Below are 26347 nucleotides of genomic sequence, written 5' to 3' on the forward strand. Positions count from 1 at the left end.
GCACAAAACAGGGTATGTATTAATGATGCTGGCCCTGACCCTGAATGTCCTTTTTGCTGATGGTGGGACCAGGGGGGAGACCTCGTGTATGCTGAAATAATCACTGAACCCCTTTGATCCACTTCAAAACTCCCAGGTCTTTTTTATCTACTTGTGTTTGAACTAGGAGACATGACAAGTATATACTCACAATTAACACAGTCCATGAGGATTTAGATGGGGAATGCAATTTATTTGCCCTTTAACTGTCCAATTTTGGACATTTTCATAAGGAAAATGCGAAAATTACTTTCAGAGGACTGATAACAAGCAATCTGTAGAGTGACAGATGTCAGAAACAGACAGCACAATCCTAAAATGGAGTGGATGCAGAGCACCTGCATCTATGTACACCTGTTCCTATACACATATTTCAGGAATGGGATTGCATCAATAGGTAAAATAGACATCGCTATGAGACTCTGCATCTCAAAACTCCTTGCAAGTCTGCAGGAGGACTGACCCAAAGTCTAAAGATCAGATTCAAGGCTAAAAAAAATTTCCATGACAGTCAAAGACCAACACTGATTTAAAAGAATTGTACGTGAGGAGGCCAGTAACAGAGGGAGCACAACCTAGAGACAGCCCTCAAAGTTTTACAGCCTGTTTCATGGCCACATGTAGGTGTGGCAGTTACCTGGAGGACACGTGCTCTCCTATCACAAAGAGTAAATGCCTCACAAGTTTGTGATCCTGATGGAGGAAAGGCTGTGCTACTGCCCCTTAGCCCCAGCTACACTCACGCCTTGTCCTGTTTAATGGCTGCTTTGATTGTTTTTTGGAATTGTTAAATAGGTGAAAACATTGTCTGTTTGTTATTTCTGTTATTGCTGTTGTCATTTCATAGAATGCTAAAGGCTACTCTCAAAAAATAAAGATGAGGTTTACCTTCCTATTTGAACCTTACAGTGATAAACAATTTTAGGTTGCCATAATTTCAGACAACCAAGCTTAAGAAATCCTAAATCAGTCTGTGCAGTGGGAAAGAGGGCACTTACTCAACCTGTCATGACAATGAAGCAACATTTGAGGACTTACGAATAGGATATGCCAAAAATTTCAGCCTTGAAAACCATTAAGTGACCTGTGGAAATGCAGGCCTCCTTAGGACAACAGAAATACGCAGTACAAATACGCCTATGTTTCATTTTGCTTTCCAGTTCTAGTGGAAGCAAATCAGCTGTTGTGTAACATGCTGCTACCACCACAGTCAGTTCTGGTGCTTAAACTGGAGTCCCACTGTTATAAATGCTGGTGAGCTGCTGGTCAGGCACTCGGCACAACAAATTTTTCTTTGGATCTCTCTTGGTGATCTCACCAGTTGCAAAACAGCCTAAAAATTGTATGATTCAGAAGACAGTGGTAAGTTCATGTTTTTACCCTAGTAGCTTCGTGAGGAGAATTCTGAATCCTGTCGGTGCCTGGGAAGATTAAATTTAACCTCTCATTTTCTGGATTTTGTTGGGCGTGAAGGAGGAAGAAGAGTTTGAGTTTAGTAAACATGAAGAGACTCTTGATGAATGTTCTAGAAGCCAAAGAGCTGTTCTACATTTTTTTTACTTTACCATCAAATGAAGAAACATGGGGTTCTGCCCCCCATAATAATAACAACTCAAGCTTCATATAGCTGTAGAGATGACATTTGAAGTATTTAAGTAGAGTCTAAAAAATGAGGCAACAGAACAGGAGATAAACTGCAAGCACAAAGAAATCATTGGGACCGTGCCCACGCATTTCAGAAGCGTTATCAGCCAAAGGCCAGCCTTAGAAAAGCCTTTAGGTACCTTATACATCTGTTGATGTACACTTAGGAAACATAAATAGAAAGAAATTCCCTTCATTTTAGTAAATAAGCAAAGGTATTCTTCAGAAATGCTAAAACCATGTGTTTGTACGCAATGTTGAGGGCTAAGCTGACAATGCCCTAATAGCACTCTGAAGGTTATTTCTATAGATAACCCCTTTTCCAGTCATGCACAGAAACAGCCCAGGAAATTCAGCGCCTCTGCAAACAGTAAGAGTAGATCCCAGGCAATATACAGTATACTCTCATTCCAGGTATCTGAGGTGTCTTTTATTTCACTATACCTATCTGTCCTCTTGTTAGATAAGAAAATTGTAATGATAAACATAAATGTTCCCGTGACCTTAAAGACGTAATAGCAACAACTCTTTGTTTTGACGGAGAGATGACTTCGTGGTTGTAACAAAGAAAACAAAAGTCTGTTCAGCTCATGCTTTGGTATGATAAAGCCTGCTGTACTCAGAGCCAGCTTAATGAACCTTGGACACAATCAGTCCTCACTTAATAGCAGGTCTCCCTTTAGTGTGTTGACAAGAGATGCAAAGTCAACAAGTTTAAATCTTCCCTGAGCAGTGGGTTTTGGTTCATAATTACCTGGTGAATGGAGCCTGGTGGTTGTTACCGCTGATCTCTTAGGGGATGAGACAACAGGCCTGTTAGCATCCCGATCTTTTTGTACTTCTTTCTTCACACCTTTAGGAAAAAAAAAAAAAAAAAAAAGGAAAAGGTAGAAAGAAACCCGTTTTATAATTCTGTTTGCAACTGTGCAGAACTATGTCACTAAGATACATACCAGAATGGCAAAATACCAGTATTTCACCCATGGGCTTTGCACAGAATGATACCACACAGTACTTCTGTGTTGGATGTCAAACCTGCCACTTCTGCAAGCACGACTGTGTGCATGTGGCTGAGCTGACATGCACAGCACTAAAGAAGGTCAGAAGGTGCCTTACACACTATCTGGGTTCTCCAGCCACCTGCATGGTGGCAAATGCCATTAAGGCACAAACAGCTACATAGGTAGCCCATCCTATCTGTTCTGAGCTCTGTGTTCTCTCTCTTTACCTTGCTGTGCATCCTCATCCTGGGCTGGAGGAGAAGCTGAGTAGGACTATGCAAAGCTGACTGAAGTTACCTGCAGGGCCCTGCTCTATCAGCTTCTTCCCCAGGTTAGGAAACTGCCTTTTCTGCTGGCCAGCTTTCCCAAGAGGGTCTCACACAGGCAAGACATGAGCTTCCGCAGAACCAGAAGCAGGCAGGCTGTGTTCGGGCTGTGCTGGATGTGGCGTGCCAGACAGGAGAGGGGGTCTCTGCCTGTGCACTAACTCAGTCAGGGCCAGAGAGGTGCAGCACAGGCAACGCACAAAACCGACAACACGCTGTGCAGGATACAACAGGGCCACATCATTTTCTTGATGTCCACAAGGCCGAACCAAAACCTGGTTCATGCTCATCTATGACCCAGGCACGTTCCAGGCTGTCTGCCCTCCCTCCTCTCCGCTCTGTGTGTGTAGCTCTCCACATTACTCTTGACCTCTGCATTTATCCTTCTTTTCTGCAGCCACTAATTCTTCCCACTGACAGCAGGATGCCCCAGAGCTCTTGGATTATGACCTCCAGAAACTTTGCGCTAGCCTTTCCTCTTCCTTTAGTTTTCCAGAGGGAGGCAACTGGGTGTCTGTTATTATCCCTGCCATGGCTGGAGCTCTCTGGTTAGGGGCTTAGGGTGGTCTGTCAGTTGTCCAGGCTCTGCAGCCACCGACTGCCTCTTGTACCAGGGAGATCCAGCTTCATCTGGAAGCCAGAGCGGCCACCCAAGCTCAGCTCACCCCTCTCGCCCACCCACAACTCTCATCAAAATAGCTTTGGGGACCATGCTGAGTGCAGGAACGTGAAAGACCGGCCCTGCTTGTTTGCCCGTGATGTGACAGTCAAGCCACGGGATTTCATGTGGAAAACACCGAGGAAGTAAGAAGAAAGAGCAAGGAAAAGCAAATCTCTGAGATGGTAAGGTATTTTTCTGTTTGCTTTCCTTTTTTATCGTTAGTGTTTGCTGGGGGTTGCATTTTAGTCTGCAGGACTGTGTCACAGCCCCCGGACACACAGGAGAAACAGACACTTAAGGCAAACAATGTTTGCCTCATTAACTTGCCCTTCTCTTGAGTAAGTTCACAGACGGCTTGTAAGAAAATGTCAACGTCCCACAGAATCTGTAGTATCTGAAGCAGGAAAAGAAACTCCTCTTCTCTTGCTGGTGCTTAAAGACAGTGACAGTCCAAAAACTAATGCTCTCTTCCATTTGGCTTAATGCGTATGTGGTACGTCTATTTCAATAGTGGAGAAAAGTGATAATTTTATAGGGAGATCAAAGCTTCAGGCACACTTACTGCATGACTAGTTTTCTGCTCTTTCCAAAGCCACAGCTAGTCACAGTTGCAGTATCAGATGCATCATTCACCCTTCCACTTCCGTCTGCATCGGGACTTGCAAGCAGTGAGCTGCAGACACAGCATTTGCCGTGCACCGAGCTTCATGTTTTCTAGCACCACATCTCAGCTTTCCCTTGCAGAGTTCTGCGAAGAACACATGCACATCCACCAGCCCCGAGCCCAGCCATCTGCAGGAGGATAGCACAAGAGAAAGTCTAAGACCCTCTCTGACTCCCTTCCACCATTCAGAGGCAAATCACACCATCAGTCATCAGGGGCTGGTAAAGACTGAACTTTTCTTCATACCTTTACTTTGGTCCATCTCCATTTTCTCTGCTGTTTATAAATTTGACATGTTGAGGCTACTGCTCATTTGTGATCAATACCTTTCACAGTGAAGTGACTAAGAATATAAATTTCTTGTGTCTGCCACCTACTACACTGTGCTTTACTACAGAGCAGGACATAAAACAAGTTTATGGTGCCATTTTATCACTAAGGGCCAAGTGAAAGCAACCTGAGATGGGAGCTGTGAGAGAAAAGCAGAGCTTGTTTTATAAAGTATAGTTTATATTCTTACAGATTTGAGCATTACTTTTTCATGGCAATGAGGCTTTGGGTTTCTTGTGTTTCCAAATTAAAAATATGATGCACAAATGGGCCATACACCAAACTCCTCTGTAAATTTTGCTCTGGCAAATGTCAAACAGGGACAATGGTAGGGAAAGTGTGTTTTCCTTTTGCTTTCAGGAGTAACAAGGGGCATATAAATACTTAACTACTTTTGGGTTTGGGACATTTTCAATAAGGAACACCTGGGGAACTAGTTCAGCTTCTTAACCTTAAGCACAAAGCAAGGAACAATTCCCCGGTTAGAGCTCAGGCAGAAGAAAACAGAGCAAAGAAGCAAAGCCGCCCAGCAAGCCCCATTGTTCCACAGGGGGCAAGGTGAGGTCTGCGGAGAGCAGCAGGAGCCACAGGCAGGTGCAGGCAGTGGTGCCTGGCAGGGGCGGCTGCATGGGCGACATCGGCCCTGGAAGGTGGGAGATCAGCAGGGCGAAGGTGGAAATAGTATCTCAACAAGGCCAGAGGAGTAGGATTAATAGCAAGAGTGGGAAATGAGGATAGCCACCCTCCTTCAGTTTACAACATCGGGAGAGCTCCCAAGATCTGGTAGGGGCAGCAATGCAGCAACTGGGGAAGCGAGGAGGGGCTGCGTAGCAAGGGAAGAGCCAGTGCACCTGCTGGGAAGGGTACGGAGAGAGGGGCACATGCAGCCAGCAATTACTCAACTTCTCCTTCACAAGTAGAAGGGTCCTGGTGGCCTCTCTGTGGCCCTCATTAGCAGGGAGGGATTTGGGAAGCATGCAGCTAGCAAAAGAAAGGACAGTCCGCAGGAGCAAACTGTTCCCGTTCTGCTGAGCTCAGCAGCCACAGGGAAATCTTAGTTGCTTCCAAAGCTTTCAATGAGCAGGAGCGTGCTGTGGCTGGACTAAGGCTTCCAAACAGAAATGACCTTACGTGTTTAAAACCTGTGTCTCAGCCTGAACTTTCTTGGCCTCAATATACAGCTGACGGGTCTTTTTGTAACTTTGCTGACTGGGATATCATCAGTTAGGCACAACATCTGCTGTCGCTTAAGAAGAGAAGCTGTTCCAAGTGTCCTGAGGGGAGCAGACCATAAGAAATGGCTGCACGGTGTCTAACCCTGTGTCCTGTTGCCAGTCGTGGCCACCAGCAGGTGCCTGGGGATGCAAAGCCTCCAGTGACACCCTGGTATGCACTCTTGCTGAGAATGTGCAGCTTATGGACCTCTCCAGAGGGATTCAGGAAAATCTTTGCATTTAATAGCTCAACAGGATTTCCTGTCCATGCTTTTACACAGTGTCCTCTTGAGATCGTGTAAATGGCCATCATTCATAGCATCCTACAGCAAGGCTTTCCACCAGTTTAACTACATATTGTATAAAGATTCACCCTGTTTTGTTCAGTGTGAACTTGCTTCCTGCGAGCTTCATTGGCTGAACCCTAATTGTCCCACAGGGAAAGAAAATAAACAATAAACTTCTCTGGCTTTTTATGGTTTTATATGCCTCTGTCACATATTGGAGCTTTTCTGGGCTGAAGAGTCTTGGTCTGCACAGTCTTCCTTCACATGGAAGATACTCCATACCCGTGATCTTTGCTGTTCTCCTATGAGCTTTTTCCCACTCTGTCTTTATGAGATGAGGCAAATAAAGCAACACATTTAATAACTGGGTGCAAAATACATTTAAACAGTTACTCAGTTTTGTTAGCAGCTTCTGCAGTCCTTGACAGTTGCTCCATCCTGAATAACTTCATATTATTGTAAAGATTGATACCTCATCTGTCATAGATACCTACTCCTAAGTTGCTCATGAAGGTGAAGAACAGCCTTCTGACCATTTACTGAACGTTTACCCTTATCTTCTGTTCCCTGTCTTTTACCCAGTTATTTAACCATGCAACTGCCTTCCTCCTTATAATGTCTGAATTTCCTTAAGAGCCTTTGGTGAAGGACCTTGCCAAAAGCCAAAAGCCAAAAGCCAAAAACCAGCAGTCAAGCCCCTATCAATATGCTTGTCAACTCCTAGAACCTGCAGGTTGGTGAGACAGGACTGCTCATCACAAAAGCCACACGACTCTGGCTCAGTATCTGATATAATGGTCCAAATCCGCATTAGATACAAATTAAACTTCTAAGATAACACCAAAAAATCCCAGACATTTGATGTGCGGAAGGAAGAAGACAGAAACAGGGCAGTCAGTAATACTATTGGAGAAGTGCTTCAGCAGAGATGGTGAAAAATTATGGAGGATTAAGAAATATTTCAGATGGAAATAGAAGTAGCGGTGATGAAATTTAACTTGGAGTAAGTAAACACACATTAGCCTAAAATAATCCCATACTTCAATTACTGAGCACAATTACTGTGCTCTGAGTAGGCAGAACCTCTCCGTAGGAGCAAACATAAATAGCAATATCGATTTCTGCCCAGCCTCCACCAGAAATTACAGAAAATACAGATAACACATTTTTTAAATGAGCAGAGGAAAATCAAACATATGACATCTTTATATTCTTCAATGCTACTGTTGTATTTGAAATGCTTTGCTAAAGCAAAGATTTTAAGACACAGGGACTAGCTGAAATGGTAGCAGGAAAAATAAGCTTTAGAGTTCCTTTTACTGTAACATTTGGCAGTGCGAATGGAGAGAAAGAAAAGGAAAGAAGCGGCATTTTTATGAAAGAAGCGGTTTTACAATTATTGGGAAATATATATTTAACATGTGTAAGTAAACTGTGGGATTCACTGCTGCAGGAGGCAAAATGTCTGTGATGACCTTGAATGATTAAATGATACATCCCAAAATATCGTGAAGGAAATCATATGGGCAAGGCCACAAACAGGAGTCAGAAAAAGATATTCCACATTAATCTGTAATATTAGAGAACTGACTAACAACAATAGGAATTATTGGTCCTTGAGGAACTTTTCACTGGATGGATCAGAACATGGTGTGTGGGGGGGTGATTTTCCTTTTGAAGATTGCAAAGTAATAAATATGAAATGTAAAAGAGTTTCTATTTTTCAAATGCTAACTTAACCCCCCCTAAATTATAGAAGCAGCTAAGCCAAGCAATGTGTGATCAGCCAGCTAGCTGTCTGCAGTATTTATGGGTGTCATGGGAATAACAGTAAATGTCAGAACTGAATGTATGCTGTCATGGCCACTAATGCAAAGTCACAGCAACTTAATTCTTCCGGTCTTCTTGTTAGTGATACAAGGCTTAAAATGGTTTTAAATGCATTTAGAGAGTTCTTTGTTAAAAACCTTATGAATGTCCAAATGCTGGCATATTTAAAAGATTTTTGGAATAACGTATTACGCTAAACTGTCTGAGAATGGCTACGCATCATTGTAAGTATCAGCCTGGCTTATTCATCTCCCAGACACTGTGAATTTGGACAACGAAGCCAAATCCAGAATTCTCATTTGGTTGTACCTGCCCTGACTTCAGTGGAGGACCTTCCTGAGCATGATCACAGGATTAACTGAGTAGAGGAACTTAAGAGCACATTCTGCGCGACACACACACACCCGCACCCCACATCCCTCAAAACAGAAAATCAGACAAAACTCCTGACAATGTGTGCAGAAGTCCAGATTTGGTCATTCTACAGCCTTGGCGAAGAGTGAGCTACCAACTCTTCCTTGAAGATGATCATACTCTGATCTTATAGTCATTGATACATGAGAGTTTCAAAGATGTGTAAAGAGAACAATGAATTTCACTGCAACAATGATGTAGCCAGGAGATAGCTTTTAAGGACCAGATTATGAGAGTATGTAACAAAGCCACTGACTTCCCTATTGTCATGTTTTGTTTGTCATTTTACATATTGCCATATTACAAGAATGGTAATTTTTCATTTCTGTGATTGGTTTGTGAGGAACAAAACTTTGGGTTTATCTTGCCTGAAGTAGTTCAGATATTTACCCACCTGGATCTGGAATATCTATGCTCTTAGGATCCAGCCACTTGTCCTACATCTTGGGAACACTTCAAAATTTTGCCAAAGTATGTCAAAAAAGGTGATCTGTGTGAATGAATAATTACAAGAAACAGTCATGTAAGGCTTGTCCTACCCTTAAAACTTTTTGTATCAGAAGATGCTTATCTAGCCAAATTGCTTTGCAACTCAGGCTGACCAGAGCACACCCGTTGCTACCGTAGCTCAGCTGACAGATAGCATCTTATGAAGCTGCATTAGCTTGGTGGATTAGGACCACCAACTAAATTCCTGCGCTCTGCACCCCAAAATCACGATAGTAGTGCATGAATTTTTGGGAGCATGAATTTATAGAGCACTCGTCTTGATAAACATCAAAGGCATCAACCCTCTTTCCTCCACAGACAATGGAGTAGAGCCCTCACCAGCATCTTCTGGTTCTCAAATGCTGACTTAGGGGGGCTGCCTGTCCTTGGAGCGAGTGTGCCCTGGGCTTGGGGGGTGTCACCTCGGTACCCTTCCTGCCCCCCCACCCTACCCCCGCAGACTGCTCACCCATCAGACCCCAATTCACAGCACAGAAGGGTGCTGTCTGCATCCTGCTGACCCCACACCAGGGAACAGCAGGGAGTGAAATGAAACCGGTTTTATAGAGGGTGCAATTAAAGGAAGCAAGAAGTTCATCATCCCCCTTTAACAGGTGGTGAGTTTAGGTAAGCTGCTCTGATGACAGAACTGCTGTGCAGGTGGATAGCCACAGACTTCTGAACTTTGTGGAAGATAGGTCTTTGGTTTACATTTTGGTCACAAAGGATTTTTCTTCCCACTGGAAAAACACCCCAGTAACTTATAATAGTATTTAAATGCAGTCATTTTAGTACTGGTGAACACTCCGCAACAGACTGACAGCATGATAGTCTTAACAGGTCTATCTTGTAGAAATCTTTCTAATGTCTCAGAATATATTTTACAGTATTTCTTAGTGTAATAATATTATCTTCAACCTCAGCTTTTAAAAAGGTTTTGGGGGAAAAAAAATCCTGCAACAAAATTAGAAAATTCTAACATGTTTTATAGCAACAGTTTTAAATGAAACTGTTTCAGCATTGAAAATCCATTAGAAGTGGGACAAAACCTCCGAGCATAAAGACGACTATCTAGGGATTCAATGACTGAAACTCCTTGCAATCAACTTATTTCAGTGGAATATTCTTTTTTCAAGCTTACAAGAAAAAAACATTCTTGAAACGAATCAGGGAAATCAACACCAAAGTTTCTCTACGTCACAAAGCAATAAGGCAATTTAATACGGTATTAACACATGAAACAGAGGTTAACTATGCTTCTCAAAGATCACTTAAAACAGAACTGAGAAAAATGGGCTGATGATATGTTCTTAGGCTTCTGTTCTAAAATTGTCATGTTCCATAGTTTCAGATGAGTCAGCTGAGTAGGAAAGTTCGTTGTCTTGTACTGTGCTTGTGCTTCCGGACCTAATCCCATCCGTAATTAAAAATAGAGATTATTTGCCAAAATTTGTCAGATCTGAAAACAGTTTTGAGTTTAGTCTTATCTGACTTATTAGCAAAGCATCTAGGTCCTTCTTTCCTTCCTAACTAAGATGAAATGGATAGAAATACTCAACGTTTACTTATGTTGTTTCAGAACAAATTAAAATGTAGTAGTATGAGACTCTGTCTTAGCTGTGTTACAAGAGGTCTGGAGCTCAAAGATTCGTACTGCCATCCTTCTGTACTAGCTAATTGTTTCTTTAGCTAGAAAAAAAATGTAAGAAAAATCACTTTTCTTCCAAAATGTTAATTCTCTAGGGAATGTTTCTCAACGGTTCTTTGTTATCTTCCTAACAAAACTGAAAATAATTACAGCAACACTTCTTACCACTCACAAATCTAACATGCATATAATCATGGTAAGAACAGTTATTTTCCAGCTTTGTATTATATATGTACATTCCTCTTATGCATTTAGAGGTGGACATTTTCAGCCCAGGAAGGGTGACTGTACGTAGCGTGTCTGGCCTTCTGCAAATTACAGGCTTGATAATGTAAACTGGTCACTTCCTCAACTAACTGGCAGCTGAACAAAAGCACACATTGATTTACATTTTCCAAGTGATGAAAAATCCTCCACTTAACCTGGTAAAACCCTCCAGGGATTAAGTGCTGCCTTTACTAACAGTGGTATGTCCTTGGATGGTAGTCAGGGTCAGCACACTCCATGGAAATGCAGCTGTCCTTGCCCTGACATACAGTAGACAAGCTAACAATAACATTTTGGTTCAGCTCTGCAGAATCAGTTTGGAAAATGTGTAATCTACATAGTTAAGTTGGTAGGGTTTTTTTGTTCTAATATATGTATAAGCAAGGGAAATGTAGAAAACTAGGAGGTTATTACAAAAGGTTGGAATGGAGGTTAAGCACTGGCAGAAGAGGATTATGAATTTCTGGCAAGGGAAATGTAGAAAACTAGGAGGTTACTACAAAAGGTTGGAATGGAAGTTAAGCACTGGCAGAAGAGGATTATGAATTTCTGGCAAGGGAAATGTAGAAAACTAGGAGGTTACTACAAAAGGTTGGAATGGAGGTTAAGCACTGGCAGAAGAGGATTATGAATTTCTGGCAAAGGCCCACCTTCTCGTCTGTAAAATGGACACATCTCTGGTGTCCCGCAGCAGGGAAGGAGGAAGAAAGCTAGCTGCAGAGAAAGGCACAGCTGTGAGAGAGGCAGACACCAGAGAGTAACTGCCATGGTACATGGCAAATAGGGGCGTGCGGGCTAACAGCAATTTGAGTTCACATGGGTGAAAAAGAAGGAAAGCACTGAGTTCGTATGTCAATGACACAAATTAGTAATAAGCTATTTATTCTTGCAGCTCCCATCACCTTGGCTAATAACAATCTTTGACAGTAAAGTAACGATTAACGTCCTCAGGACCAAATTTAACCCACTGACCAAGAAGTGGCAAATGAACCCACTCTTGTGGCTGAAGTCAAGAATGGCCAGCGGTACGAAAGGAACCGATGTTTCTGTGTGTTAGTTTTAGGGAATCATGCTCTGCATTTCAGTTATGGACTACGTATTGCTGGCTCTGCCCTGATTTACGGATGATACACTAAAAACCTCACCTGTCCCACCATCAGGTAGTCATGGCCTTCTGGCACTCTTGCTGCACAGGGAGAAAGAAACCCAAATTCATTTCACTGAAGTAATGCAAAAGACAACCTCAAGAATGCCGAGAAGCATTTTTTTGTGGACATTTTTCTGGCTTTTTCAGATTTGCTTTACTTAAGTTTTGGCTGTTTACACTGAGCAACGTAATTCTGAATAAATTATTACAGAGGGGAAAAAAAAATGCAAAGCCTCTTGAGAAGATGACAGCATGAGCTTACTAGAATTGTAGGCCATTAATTCCTTGGGTAAAGCAGCATCCTTCTGTAGTGCTGGATTTCAGCTTTGATGACAACATTGACAAAATTTCTGCTTCTGGTTTAATTTGAAGTGTGAAACTCTGTTAGCAACCCCACCCAAACATCATTTTCCTCACTTCAGCTATGCAGAAGAGCAGAGGGATATTACTTTCAGTTTAAAAATAGGAACAGTTTCCCATCAGTTTATTCAATTTTGCCCCCTTTCTGGAACTTACTTGCCTTGGTGGTTAGGGGCTGTGCTGTAAACCAAAGCAATAAGGACGACTTTAGTTAAAGAAGAGGTTTGGTTTTGTACCTTCTTGCTAAGAAATCTTACGACAACTCCAAGATAATATATTTGAGGTCAAGTTAATATATTTGAGCTCACAAAACACACAGGTGCTCAGTCTTCTCACTACCGTCTTGCTTTGAGGGCAGCCAAGACAGAGGAATGTCATTTTCTTCTGCCACTGCTGGTGACCTGTAGGCAAGATGCAAGCAGAGAGAGATCACCGCACTCTCCCTTCCCTGGCTCCCTGCTCTTCTCTGCCTGTTGGTTCATAGCAGATTCCTGTTCTGCAGCGTTAAGGATGGTTCTGCTGGTTCCTGCAGTCACAGCTGACAGCACAAGGCTGAGAAGAGGGCAGATCTGCACCAGTGCAGCTCAGGCACCGCCTCAGAGCTGTGCCAGCGCACAGTGCAAGCACTGGCAGTGACAAAGGTGCCGCTTTAAGAGTTCTAGTCTTTGTGAATGTAGCTAATCTTGTTCTTTTTTCCTCTCTCTTTTCTTCACACACACGCACCCCCCCAACACCCTCCCTTAGCCAAGTAACACATTATGGTACTCAAAACATCCTGTGGCAATCAGTTCCCCGGTTTCTCTGTGATTAAGTACATGATTTGATTTCTCCTATTTGAAATCCTCCATTAGTCGTGCTTGCCTCCTTTACACTAACTACAACTTTACTACCTATCTTTTTATACAATAACTGCCCCTCTGAAGATTCCTTCTTCAGTATTTCCTTCCGCTGAAGCTAGTTCTTATCCTGGCTGCTGATTTTCTCTGCCCCATTTTAACTCCACCTGATCTGTTCTGGCGTGGAGATCAGAACTGGACAGGTCTGGGGTGGGTTTAGGGCAAATGTGACACAATTGCCGATTTGTTCCGTGTTCCTCTGCACTCTTTATACATTTGCTTTTCCTTTTGTGAACTGCCAGAGGTTTTTAAGCCGACACTTTGCAACACCTGCTCTGCCGGCTGCGTTCCTCCCGGCGGGGTATGCACCAGCACGGGGTGCCCCCGGCACATGGAGCAGCTCCCCAGCCCCCACCGCCCGCGCCCCTCTCTGTCCCCTCCGTCCCCACCGCCCGCACCCCGCGGCAGCCGCGGCGGCCCGGGCAGGTCCGGCTGCTCAGCAGAACCCGCCCCCGCCCCGCCCTTCCCGAGATCGCCCCTCCCTGGGATTCGATGTTGGGTCACATGGCGCTGCGGCCCCGCCCCCTTTCCCGCGTGCCGTTCCGGGGCGCCGGGCAGCCATGGCGGGGTGCGGGGCTGCGGAGCGTGTGTTCCCCCCTCTGCAGCCGCTTTCCACAGCCCGGCGCCCACCCGCGCCGTGGTTCGAGGACCTCCAGGCTGCCCCCGGGACGGCTCTGGGCTGGCAGCAGGGCCTCCCCGAGCGGCAGCTTTCGGCCCCGGGCCTCAGCCGCCCGGCCGCTCACAGAAGCTACGGGAGATGCTGGTGGCAGCGGAGCTGAGGGGCCGGCGGGGTGAGGGGACCGGCGGGGCGGAGGGGGTGGCCGAGGGGACCGGCGGGGCAGAGCGGGATGGGGGGGCTGAGGGACATGGCCCGGCTGAGGGGACTTGGGGAGCTGAATGGACGGGGGGAGCTGAGGGGGATGGCGGGGCTGAGGGGGAGCTGAGGGGGGGCCGGGCTGCGGTCGTGCCGTGCCGAGGGACCGGGGCGCACGGCGGGCAGCGCCTCACAGGTGGGGCACGTGCCGTTCGGCGCGTGGCGGGGGAAGCGGAGGCCGCGCGGGCGGCGGTTGAGCGCGCGGCGGTTGGTGCCACCTACCAACATGGACACGTCGCAGCAGCCCGTCCCCGTCAGTGCCAACAACTTCCCCGCCAGACTGTGGCGGCTGGTCAACAGCCTGCGCTGCCGCTCAGTTCGCTGGGATGCCTCCGGCCAGGGGCTGGTCATCAACCAGCCGCTCTTTGAGTGCGAGCTGCTGGGCACCGGGCCAGCCAGCGCTGCGCAGCCGGGTGGCGCCGGGGCAGCGGCAGCCACCGGTTTCTTCAAGACCAAGAACTTCAGCAGCTTCATCCGGCAGCTCAATCTCTATGGCTTCCGCAAGGTGGGGATGTTGCCGGGGAGCAGTGTGGTGGGGCCCGGGCCTGGGCCGGGCCCAGAGGGTGGACAAGGCAACGGTGGCAACTGCACCGGGCCCCTGCATCACTTCCGCTGCCCCCACTTTCGCCGCGACCGCCCCGACCTCCTCGTCCACCTGAAGCGCCTGACGAAAGGCAACAGGGCGAAGATGGCAGCGGGCCTGGATGTGACCAGCCGCCCACCCAACCGCTTCCAGCGCTTGCTCGGCATGCCGCTGAACGGGCAGCCGCTGCCTCCGCCCTCGACGCTCAGCAATGCCAACAGGCCTGGTGAGTCGGAGTGGGCCATGTGGGGCCTTGGTGGGTTTTTGAGAAGTGCTGGGTGGCATGGGATTTGAAAATCAACGCTCTCCTGAGGGAGAAGGGTTACCTGTCCTTGCCGGTGGCATCTCAGTTCACCTGGTGTAGGGAAGCTGTTGTTGTTTATGCAGGTAGATCTGCTGCCAGTAAGCATGAGTAGCATGGTTCACATGTATTTCAGGCTGCCTGTAGACTACAGTACAGTCTCCGTTGCATACTACACTAAGAACACCCTTGCTCGATCTCTGTGGAGCTGGCACAGCTCTACCAGATGAACGTTGCTGCTTCTTGCCCGTCAGTAAGGATGCCCATCAGTAGGGATGCTTAACAAGCTGTCATTAAATGTGTGTGAAACAGTGAGTCATGTGAAGTGATAACTAGAGCATCCTGTTAGTTTTGTGCAAAGGAGACAAGACCTGGTAGTAAGATTTTTGTCAGTTGTCTCCTGAAAAAGAATTCACAAGCTACGTAGTTTTTAAAACAGGTTGAATGAGTAGGTGAGAGCTAATTAGAAAATAATACTGCTGAAAAGCCCTAGAACGTGTTTTCTTTCTTTCTAACCCTCTTTGAGAGGATCTGAGTTTTCCCAAGACAAGTGTGAGCCCTCAGGATTATTCCACAAATTTTGTATCGGCCCTAAAGCTTTGTAGTTGGCGCTGTGTAAGGAAGATGTGAATATCTTGCTTTGCAGTGCTCTTGGGCTGCTGCCAGAAGAGCACTCCGGCTTCCCATTCCCTTGGTGGCATGTTAACTGTCATCTTCCTTGCAGCTGATACAGCAACATGTTGGTTCAGCGCAATGATCGGAGAAGACTTTAATAGCCTTTTTGTGACTGGCTCTTGGGCCTGAGTGATGCACCCCATGGGTGCAGAGCTGTAAGGTGCGGTGTAGGAGAAGCGGCAGGACTGTGCGACCAGGAGAAGGGGAGAAGCAGTTGACGGTACTGCTCTCTGCAGCGCCGGCTGGCATTTAGAGCGGAGTAGGGTATCACCATACTCTTGGTTACTGTGTCAGGGTAGGAACTGTCATCTAATTCAAGTGGTGTTTTCCGTGATGTGTGTGGAACTGCACGTGCAATACCAAGAAGACAAAATGAAGCATCTGAGAAGGGATGGAACTTATTTCAGTAGGGAGGCTAGGAAGCATTTAAATTAATGATTTGATGTTAACCTTGTTAAGGCTAAGATGAGTCATTGCAGACTTCAGTGACATGTGGTTTGTCTGATGTAATGCAGACCATTGGTAAAGGAAATTATGAGAAAGAGATGACTCTTTCATTTTTTGTCCTCTGTTTTTTATGGCTGCAGTTTCAGAGTTTTTGCTCTAGGAGTCTCATTTTCTAGAAAGACAGAACAAGGAAAACATTGGCGTTTCTATGCAGTCAAGTTCTGACAGGCTGACAATGCACTGTGCGCTCTGTACTGACTGTTTAGGGGCACATCTGTTCCCAGTGTCTTGCAGGGTGTAACGCTCTGTTAAACATTCAGGAACGATTCCTGGACAGCAACTGGAGGTTGGTAACTTGGCATCCCGTGGTGTCTTGTTTACGTGTTAGAACTAGATAATCTTCATGTCCCTATCCAAAGGTAAAATATAAACAAAAGAATTTTCATACCCCTGTTCCTTCTCTGTTTATAAATGGTGAAAGTACTGAACAGGAAATAAACGGTCCTATACATTAAGTCTCAGCAAATCTTCAGGGTCAGCTGGTATTTATTTAGTGATTCTTAATGGTTAAATGTGAACTTGCAGAATAATGACTGTATGTTACTGATTTCTTGAATTAGTTTTCATCAGAGGAGTGCAAGAGGTAAATGTGAGGCTATTTTTAAAAAAAGTCCTTTTGAGTGAGAATTGGAAACTACAGGTCTGAGAAAGCCTGGCTTCTAGATAAACCCTATTGACGTGAACCATCCTGAAACTCGTAATTCTCATGGCTAAGTGCAGTCCTGCAGGGGAGTCACAAATGCAGTAGTTCTTGCAGAAATCAATGAGCACAGGCGTTTGCGGTGTTACTGTCAGTGTTTCCACAAAGTCACCGAAACAGAAATTGAGCTGTCATGCTATAAAAGCAAATACCATTTCATGAAACAGTAACTGTCTGAGAGAGGAAACTATAAAATAATAGAGAAGAATAAAAGGACTCTCTAGGAAATAACAAAATGGCAAAGTCTGGGATATTTTAGTCTGCACTGAACTAGTTGAGCTGACTGAGAAAAAATTGGCTTTGAAATTTTTTTCTTGACCAAATAAATGACTTGTCATAAAGTACTTGCAAAGTCCTTTGGAGGATTTTGACATTGCCCTTCCCTTAGCTGTTTGTGAGCTGTCAGTAGTGGAGTTTGGTCAAATCTTGCTTTATGATGTCCCTTTTTTAAAATGTATTGTCTGATTTAACACACCGTACTTTCAAAATTGCTTTTGTTTGGTTTAGTAAGTTACTACACATTTTGATTTATAGCACATTTCTAAATATGGGTAACTCGTTACTGCCAGTTTAAGGAGATTGAATGCTACGCAGACACCTCTGTGTTGGCGCTTCACTCGTGTGCCACACAGCAGTTACTGCATGCTCGGGTCTAAGAGTACAGTCTCCTTTCTGGATTAAGTACGCTGGAGCAAAGGTAGTCTTCCCAAATAACGTTGTAGAGCCTTGGCTCCTCATATTGCCTTTCTTTGCCTGTGAAAACTCCTTTCCTTAACACTTGCTTCGCTTTATTTTGTACCCACTGCAGGACTGCTGACTGTAGGACAGTTTCATCAACTTTACGGTCAAGGTGTTTTCTCTCCTTACTCCTACATGGCAACCTCGTGCCAAGCCCCCAGCACTTTACCAGCACAAAGATTAGATCCGACTCCAGTCCCTTCCACTTGGATCCAGCAGGGACCACTTGGGTTGCTGTCAGGGCAAGGGGCTTCCCCAGCTTTTCCAGATAAAGGGGCTGCCTTTCCTGTACTCCAGACACTTCCAACAGGAGCCACGTACACACTCCAGCCTGCGGCTTCTCTTCCGCCACTTCAGCAAGGGACTCAAAGCGTTGCCACATCCATTGCAAATTGCAGCAGCTCTGCATCTTCAGTGCCGTACTCACAAGCCTGCTATCCAACAGGTATGAAAAAAATTTTCTGCATTTGCTTTTCAAAAATAGATTTTAAAGTGAGACTTTCAAATATTTTTCTACAATACTCTGCCATGTGTATATCTCAAGTGAGAATTAGAAAGTGTCAAGTCTAAAAGGAAGATGGACCTAAAGCAAAAGGAGTTTCTGTTTGGTATTCGTGTCCTTCCTCCAGATTTTGTGTGTCCCCTGGTGATTTTCTGGATAGCCTTTCTGTTGAGGTGAAAGGGCGAGGAGAAGAGCATTTCTCCAAAACTAGTCGGTGTGAGGCTAACTTTCATTTTTGTTTTTTTAATTAAGCAAAACTTGGACAATGATATTAAAGCACTGAGACCTTGTTAAGAAGTAGTATCCTAGGCCTTGGTCTCATGTTTTTCCAGGTTAAGGTTTTAAACTCAAAGGTCAGTCAAAAGTATTGTGCAGAACAGGGGTCCTCAAACCTTTTAAACAGGGGGCCGGCGCGCGGATTAGATGGCAGGAAGTCATCTGCGTCTGCTTGGTTTCCCCCTCCAACCCCCGGCAGGGGTGGTGGTGGTGTGGGGGTTCTGTAAATACGGGGAGCTGGACTGAGGACCCTGGGGGGCCATATCCGGCCCGTGGGCCGTAGTTTGAGGACTCCTGGTGCAGAATATTTCATTCTGCTCATGCTATTTTTGTACCTGATTTTTTTTTCTTGCTTAGCTTCTTTATGTTGTATTTTTTTATGCACTGAAGACTAGAAAGTACAAAAGTCTTGGCTCCTTTCTTTTTTCTAAATTATTTCTGCCACAATTGTCAGTCTCACTTAATCACTCAATTACAAAATAAATCAGTCTCACTTAAGTGTTTTTATTCTTCAGAAGAGGAGTTGAAGCAAATTACTGTTCTTTTCCTTGCCCTTACCTTGAATGGGAAAAATCACATGATAGGTTATTTTCTGGGGAGTGGTGGTGTATTTGTTGTGGGTTTGTGGTGTTTTTTTTTAATTTCCCTAAAACTTCTGAAATTCAGAACAGTGACTCTTGCCTTGAACAAACTAAAGCTCCGTTATTATTCTTTCCTTCTGCCTGCTCCTCCTTTGGCAGCCGCACCTTCACAAAGACAGCTATCTATCCCTGTTTAGAAATCCTACACAGTGAAATCGTTACATCTTTTGTGCATCTCTTCTGAGACCTCTGCTGAGAACATTTCAGATAATAATCAACAGTTTCCGTAATGTCATTTTTGTCAAGGAAGGGTTCTGAGGAGCTGGGCATTTCTTGTAGACACACTTAAATGTTTAAGAGACGGGCAACTCCTGCCACGTGCTCCTTATGCAAAGATTACTGTGGTGGCCAGAGTGTGGAGCCTGCCTTACCAGCTGCTAACTATTAAGTCTTCTCCCAGGAGCAGGTGTCCTGAGAATCATAGAATGGTTTGGGTTGGAAGGGACCTTAAAGATCAGCAAGTTCCCACCCCCCTGCCGTGGGTATTAGACCAGGTAGCTCCAAGCCTCATCCAGAATACTTGCTTAATTAAGGTGGGAGGTGGTCCCCGCTTTGCGTTTCTATTGGTTACAGAGCACAGGCTGAAACTCATCATGATGAATTGTAGTTGTCGCTGTCTCAGCTAAGGCCCCAGCCCTCTCCCGTAGTCAAGGGAAGGAAAGGGGCGTCTCGGGTGCGATTTCACGTAGCTCGGTTTAGAGTTTGTCTTGGGGTAAGATCACTGGTGTCCTGGAAGTGCCTGTTTTGAAGTACTGCCTGCAGGGGAGCTGAGGGAGACCAGCGTAGATTTAGACATGAACATGTAGCTCTCTCTCACTGGATGACGCTCGTTGCTTTAAGTTTAAAGGATAACTTGGCTATGTTGCTCAGGTAGAATCTTCTGGGGTGGGAGGTGGGTGTGAGAACGCAGTGAAAACATACCAAATTTTGCAAGGTGTAATCAAAACTAAAATGCAGAAACTTGGGGAATCTGAGGCATTTGAAACCTCCAGTGAATTAATTAGCGTTTCTGAGAGTGTAAGTGACATTTCACTGGAGTATGATAAATCTTTTAATTTTCACTGTCACTCTAGGACTGTCTCAGCGGTTTTACTTCTGTGCCTGTGTATCTCTTAATCTCTCCGCTATCCTTTCTTCTATATATTATAACATACAGAATGCTGAAAGCGTGATTCTTCAAATGTCCACATGAAAAAGTCTGGTTTCCTTCATCATGAGAGCACAGCAGCAAGATTAGTTTGTTTGGGAAGTGATAGTTAACCTTAAGATACGTATTTAGTAAGTGAGAGAACTAAAGAATGTATGTTCAATCTTAATTCTTGACTCTATATTCATTTCACTTTTGAAGTCCCATTAAATGAAATCAAAGTAGAACTTTGTCAAAAGATTTCTTTTTGTGTGTATTCAAACTTGTTTGTTAACTTCCGTGACAAAAAGATTTCCCTGGTTTTTCATTATGATTCTTACTGAAAAGTCAGTAACATAAAATATGCTCATCTAAGTCTTTTTTTTCCCCACTAGCCTTAGACCATAATTAGTTTAAGGATTTAGTTCTGTTTACATTCAGCTATCTGCAAAACCTTTGACAGCAGTAGAATCGCGTCAAAGAAATGCATTGAAGCTTTATTATCCGAGAGTGTGTAATAATGAAAAATCAGTCATGGAGACCATGTGAGAAATATTAGTTATTGGTGCCACCTGACAGTGCAAGGCCAGTCGCGCCTTTTGAATGCATCTGTGCCTGTAGGGTTCATTTACATATGAAGACCTTTCTGGTGAGTGGTAGTTTAGGAGTAGTCATGATATTCTTCAGAATGATACACTCTTGGTTAAGATAATTCATTTTCTTTGTAAGTCTTAAAATTCACATGGTCACAAGTGTGTATGAACACCTAGGCTCAGCTATGTGAATACGCTTTCTGTGGTGTATTGTGACAAGAAACTCAAGCAGCCAAATCAGAGAGGTGATACTAAGACACAAAAGACTCTGATTATGAAGTTTCTGCATGTATGTGTGCGTGTTACCAATTTTACAATATATATTTTTAATATATCTATACATATCTTAAATATTTTTAAGATTAAGAAATTGGTCTTAAAATGACTTGGGAGGTAACAATAAATTTCTGGAATGTCGTTTACATTCAATAAATGTTCTGGAATGTGTGATTATTGAAATGTTTAATCAAAGTAAGCAATAGAACTCTGCACACCAGACACAAGTTCCAGCAGTCTGATAGCTGTGTTTGAATTCTTGCAGCCACACCACAGAGCTGTTCAGCAGCAGCCCACACAGATCCTCTGGCTGGCTGTGCTGGTCCTACTGCTTCAGCGTACACCCACGACAGCTTTGTCCAGGTGAGCGTAGCCTACTGAAAGGAGGTGAAAGCGAAGGAGACTGTATGAATGAGCTGCAGGTTTATACACTTGTGAAATTAAGGATAATTTGAAATTTGAAAATTGATCTGCTTGATAAAGTGAAAGTGATGTGGTTTACAAATACCTATTTCAAAGAACCACCGAATGTTAAACGGGTAGTTTTGTAATTCAGGTTAGGTTTCAGGGTAGCAGCATAGTGGATGTCCTCATCAGTGGAGTGTTTTTGCTTGACTTCACCAGAATCACTTTTAGTTAATGAGCCTGCATTTGTATTTGAAGAATGTTCTTGCCTGGACAAAAAGAGATTCTTTAATATTATGAAAATACTGAGAAGCAGCTCCCCTTCTTTGTCCCGGACAGCTTCCTGCAGTCCTGAGTTTGATTTGATGAACGAGAAAAACTAAGGTGACTTTTTGGAATGGGCCCCACCTCGGAGATCTCTTATTAAAGATAACTCCAGTACTTCCTGTAAATGCTTTATGTAATTTTAGTGGAAACTGCACCTTATTTGGAGGGCCTGGCTTATCAGATATCAGAAGATCTGAAGTAAAAATGCAAGAGCTTCCTTTTTTATTACAGCATAACACATATACTTTTTTCCCCCTCACAGAGGACAAGCAAAGCAAGTTATGCTTATGTGTGTTGAAAAAGGGTTGACCTACCCAAGCTTGATCATCGCGTTTCCTGTCTTGCAAATATCAACCTTTGTCTTTTATTCGTGACTTCTTTTAAAAAATAAGCTTATCCAAGATGGGCAGGTTATGGCCAGGATAACACGTTAGTGTAAGGCTATAGATAGCCAACAGCCAGTCATGCCGTCGATATTGTAGTATTTATTTTTCGCACAGTGGATCTTTGTCCTCTCACTTTCATTGTGAGCTGCTTTTTTCATCCAGGACATGAGGATCCGTCTGAGCGATGGGCAGTCACAATTAAATAGCTTATCTCGGAAGGCCGAGATCCATGGGATAGTAAATCATTCCAAAGGAGTGGTCAAAGGTGGTGGTGTGGCTAGATTGAAGGATAATATACAGTGTCCAAAGGGTCTAGTAAAAATCAGTTGTTTGGAGAAGCAAGTCCATGGGCAGTGTGTGGAGTCAGAAGACCTTTAGGCCACTTGCTAGTGGTTGCTTTGTTTCCTGGAAACCCCCAGCAAAAAGCTGCCGAGCATCTGGGCAGACTGCGGGAAGGCGATCCTCTGCGTGAGAAGGCCAAAGGCAAGCAGTGCCCTGTATCAGTTCCACCAGGTCAGTAACCGGCTGTCTCTGAGCAGGGTAACACAACTATCGTACCGCGTGGATCAACGGGACTTCTTGAGATTTCTGAGTCTTAGCATAGCCTAGGTCATTTCTCCTGGAACGTGGTGACAGGCTGTGGAGGTGGTACAGAAGACAGCAGTTTGCCTGCGGTTCTTGCTGAGCTGTGGGGAATAATCAGTTTGCCTTTTGTGTGTTCTGGGGCATATACTTCCCCAAACTTCTGGGGGATGTGGCAAGCTGCAGTATTGAGCATCCTGCCTGGCTGGTGTATTGATCATCCATCAGTAACCACTTGCACAAATCCTCAAAAGCGGTAAAATTCATCAGCCCTGGCTGACTAAGCATTTTTATTGTTCTTCACAAAAAATAGAACTATTGCATGGTCTATTTCCTATTGTTCCACTCAATACCTTCTACCAGTTGCAGGAATTCAGTGCAATGCTGTTGAAGCGTGGTTTGCGGGGCGTTTTAGGCTGTTTGGTCACGCTGTGTGCTGCTAGGTAGGAGTGGCAAAGCCTATACGAAACTGCTGGACCAGTCCCGAAGACAGTGAACCGTATCGGCACGCTCGTAGTCAGCAAGCTGGTTACCAGCCCCGTTTCTGTTGGATCCAGACGGTGCTTTGTGGTCTCAGAAGGAAAAGCGGGCACTCTTGGACAAGGAAGCCTAAACCTTGTGCTGTTCCTTACTGGGTCTTGCAGAGAGCATCACTTTTAAGTTTAGGAGAGATTTAAGACAGGTGGAGTTTCTGGGTCTTGGAGGCCAGCTGCTGAGCTTGTACAGTACGCACCTGAGCTGCTGAAAGTGTTAGGTGACCCTGGCTGGAACATGGGCAGACCAGGCCGGTAACTAACTGTTTGGTTGGCTGCAGTTTGCTCTCCAGGAAAAGCTGGAGAGAATTACTGCGTGGAATGGCAAGGGGACATAGGTGGTTATACCCAGACATGGTGGCTGATGATGGTGTATCTCACCAGGTTTCTGAAGTCGGGGTTTCAGAGGTTTGTATTACACTCTCATCACGTTTGGTTACAAAACAGGGAGCTCAGGTACAACTTCTTACCCATTCTTCATTTGGGTTCTCTTAAGTGGGGTTTGGATTAGTGTGATGAATCAGTATCCTTGGGTAGGAATGAGTCTTTTGAGAGACCTCGTGCTATCTTCTGCAACAGCAGTGCTGGCAGCTCACAACCATTAGCTCAATACTTCCCCGCTGCTTTATCATAGATGTGAACTGAGGCTACATATTGGATTTCAGCGATTTTTAAATTTTTTTTTTCCTGCCCCCACCTCGTTTTGTTGTTTTTTTTTTTTTTAACAGCAGCCCTGCTGTTTGATTATTGCTATTACCATGGTTATTAAGCTGTCGGTATTTCCTTGTGGAACTGAAGCAAGAGGTAACGGGAAATGGAAGAAATAAACGTGCAAGAAAAAAGAAGAACTTTCTGACCTTAAAAGCAGTCCTAAGTAGTTTGTTTTTATTTGTAATAAGGAATGATAATCAGCCATGTTATTTCAAAAAGAAATCAAGTCTGAACTAATTCCGGTTGCCCAAGCACTCAAGCCAGATTTGTGTAGTCCTAGCAGTCCCTGAAAAGGTGTGGTTGTGCTTTAATTCCTGCACACGCTATGCTAATCTTATAAGTGAAATGCCCATCTTCTCTTTCACCACTTCTGCTAAGTTAGACCATTTTTCCTCTTGAGCTTGAATGACCAGCAAGCTATTAGTCTTTCAGGCCCTGACTTCTCAATCTTTTATCGGTTTTCCTTGTTTCGTTGCTGCCTCCCCCCATCCTTCTCCAGGTGAACTAAAAGGATTTAAATTGTACCTTTGCGTGGCCCCTTTCTCCTGTTGGAAATACATACGAGATCCTGTAGTGCATCCAAGAGGACAATATGTGCTATAACAGCTTCAAGCTGAGGTCCCCTAAGAAGAGGCAGAAAAAGATTCAGTATGGGTGGGTTGGTTCATTGGTTTTTGGCAGGGATGATCTTATTCCTGGATGGTTTGGTAATCCAGATCTTACTTAAAATCCTGACTACTTATGACAGTAAACAAGCAATGCAACAGAAATGAAACACCTTATTAACATTTTAAAAAAATAGAACTGAAAAAAAAAATCAAATGAGAGGAATAATGTTTGAACCTATCTCATAAAAAACATAAAGGTGGCTTAGCCTTTAATGAAAAGATTTTGCTTAACTTAACCTAAATTTCTCAAATTCCAGGTTTTATTTCCCCCTCCGTTTCCCCCCACCCTCCACAGTTTGTGGCTATCTGCAAACTGGCACATCTACACGAATCCACGCTAGGACTTGACTTCACACACCCAGAAGACAGGATCTCATCTCTTTGTGGTATCTCCATCAGGGAGAGACCAAGTCCTTCGCTGGCATTTGATCTGATACGGCTTTCCTAGTAGGTGATCCTGTAGCTTCCTGTTCTCTAATTTACTCGTCTCTGGAAGTAGCTTTTCATTAACCATGACCTCAGCTAAAAGGTCTAAGGATAGTCAGGCACTAAGGACTACTCCTTCATACCGGATCTCTTCCAAAAGAAGGCTGTATTTTAAATAGACCTGAGTTTCTGTTCAACATCATTGTATGACTTGTATTTGTCAGAAGAAATGACCCTTCTAGTGTCCTTTGACTGAGTCACCTCCAGAAGAAGTAGCAGTACAGACACTGGCTGTTAAAATGTCATCTATCATTTCACTTGGGTAGGACTTGCTGCTTTGGAAAAACTCTTTCATTGTCTTCATTCTGTTTTAAAGGTTATTCGATATATATGAATGCTACTAAAAAAATCATCACTGGATTGCTGATTGTGTCCTGTCGTCCTGTGATGTCATTACAGTGAAAAATTTTAGTAGTGTTCAGACCTGATCTGTGATGGCAAAGGCAGAGTCTCTGTAGGTTCTACAAGAAGTGTTTCTGACCTGAAATTCTGTCGGCTTTTTATGCAGATCGATGCAGACTTTGAGTTGTGCCTTTGTGGGACGCTGTCATGACCGGAGAGTCCAGATGTGAGGCTGTGACAGGCAGGGCAGTTTTACAGTATCTGCTTTCATCGGTATTTGAACTCCCACTCATCCTGGGACTGGGGCGTCCCTGGGGGGCACCCCTTGTGTAGGTGTGCCTATGGACAATCACTTGAGGGGGAAAATGGTATTGGTTAAGAAGCGGTGAGTTCCTCAAGTTGTGTTGTCCATATGCACATTTACAGCATATGGACCTTTTTCTTTTGCTTAAAAATGTTGTGGTTTATACTGATTTTATTATACAACAACAACAGGAATGCTTGAGTTTTAGAAGGAACTGAAGGCAGGTGGGTTTTCTCTCTCATTTTCTATTACGTATGTGGCACGTGAAGAGGGTGGTTCTAGTGTACCCCCACAGGTCCTACTAAGACCAGAAGTCTCTGATTTGAATGCTTGGGTATATTTAACACCTGCGGTGCAAAGGGTGTGCAGACAATGCATCTGCAGGCATACACCAGCTCCTAGTAAGTAACCTTCCCTCCAGGATAGACCATGAATAGAAGAAAGGAAGCGTGCCAAGAGTAAGGTGGTTAATGAAAACCAAGACAAAGCAGTAGCTTTTTTCTTTTTTCTTCTGGTTAAACTTGCTATTTTAACTGAGAATAACGGACAATCTTTCAAGCTTTTGGATAAATGGATAAACAGAATCAATACACA

At 44.3% G+C, this 26347-nt stretch overlaps 1 protein-coding gene across 1 annotated transcript in view; it reads left to right on the top strand.

Annotated features, from left to right (window-relative positions):
• The first annotated feature begins 14214 nt into the window (after positions 1-14214).
• The window catches only part of LOC130152373 (heat shock factor protein 5-like), a 38011-nt gene continuing 25878 nt past the window's right edge, over positions 14215-26347 (top strand). Inside the window, 3 exon segments of the mRNA XM_056345853.1 lie at positions 14215-14900; positions 17666-18040; positions 21275-21372. Coding sequence (XP_056201828.1) covers positions 14318-14900; positions 17666-18040; positions 21275-21372 — 1056 coding nt within the window. The 5' untranslated portion in view covers positions 14215-14317.

The sequence above is a fragment of the Falco biarmicus genome, chromosome 7, assembly GCF_023638135.1.
Source record: "Falco biarmicus isolate bFalBia1 chromosome 7, bFalBia1.pri, whole genome shotgun sequence".
NCBI classification, from domain to species: Eukaryota; Metazoa; Chordata; class Aves; order Falconiformes; family Falconidae; genus Falco; species Falco biarmicus.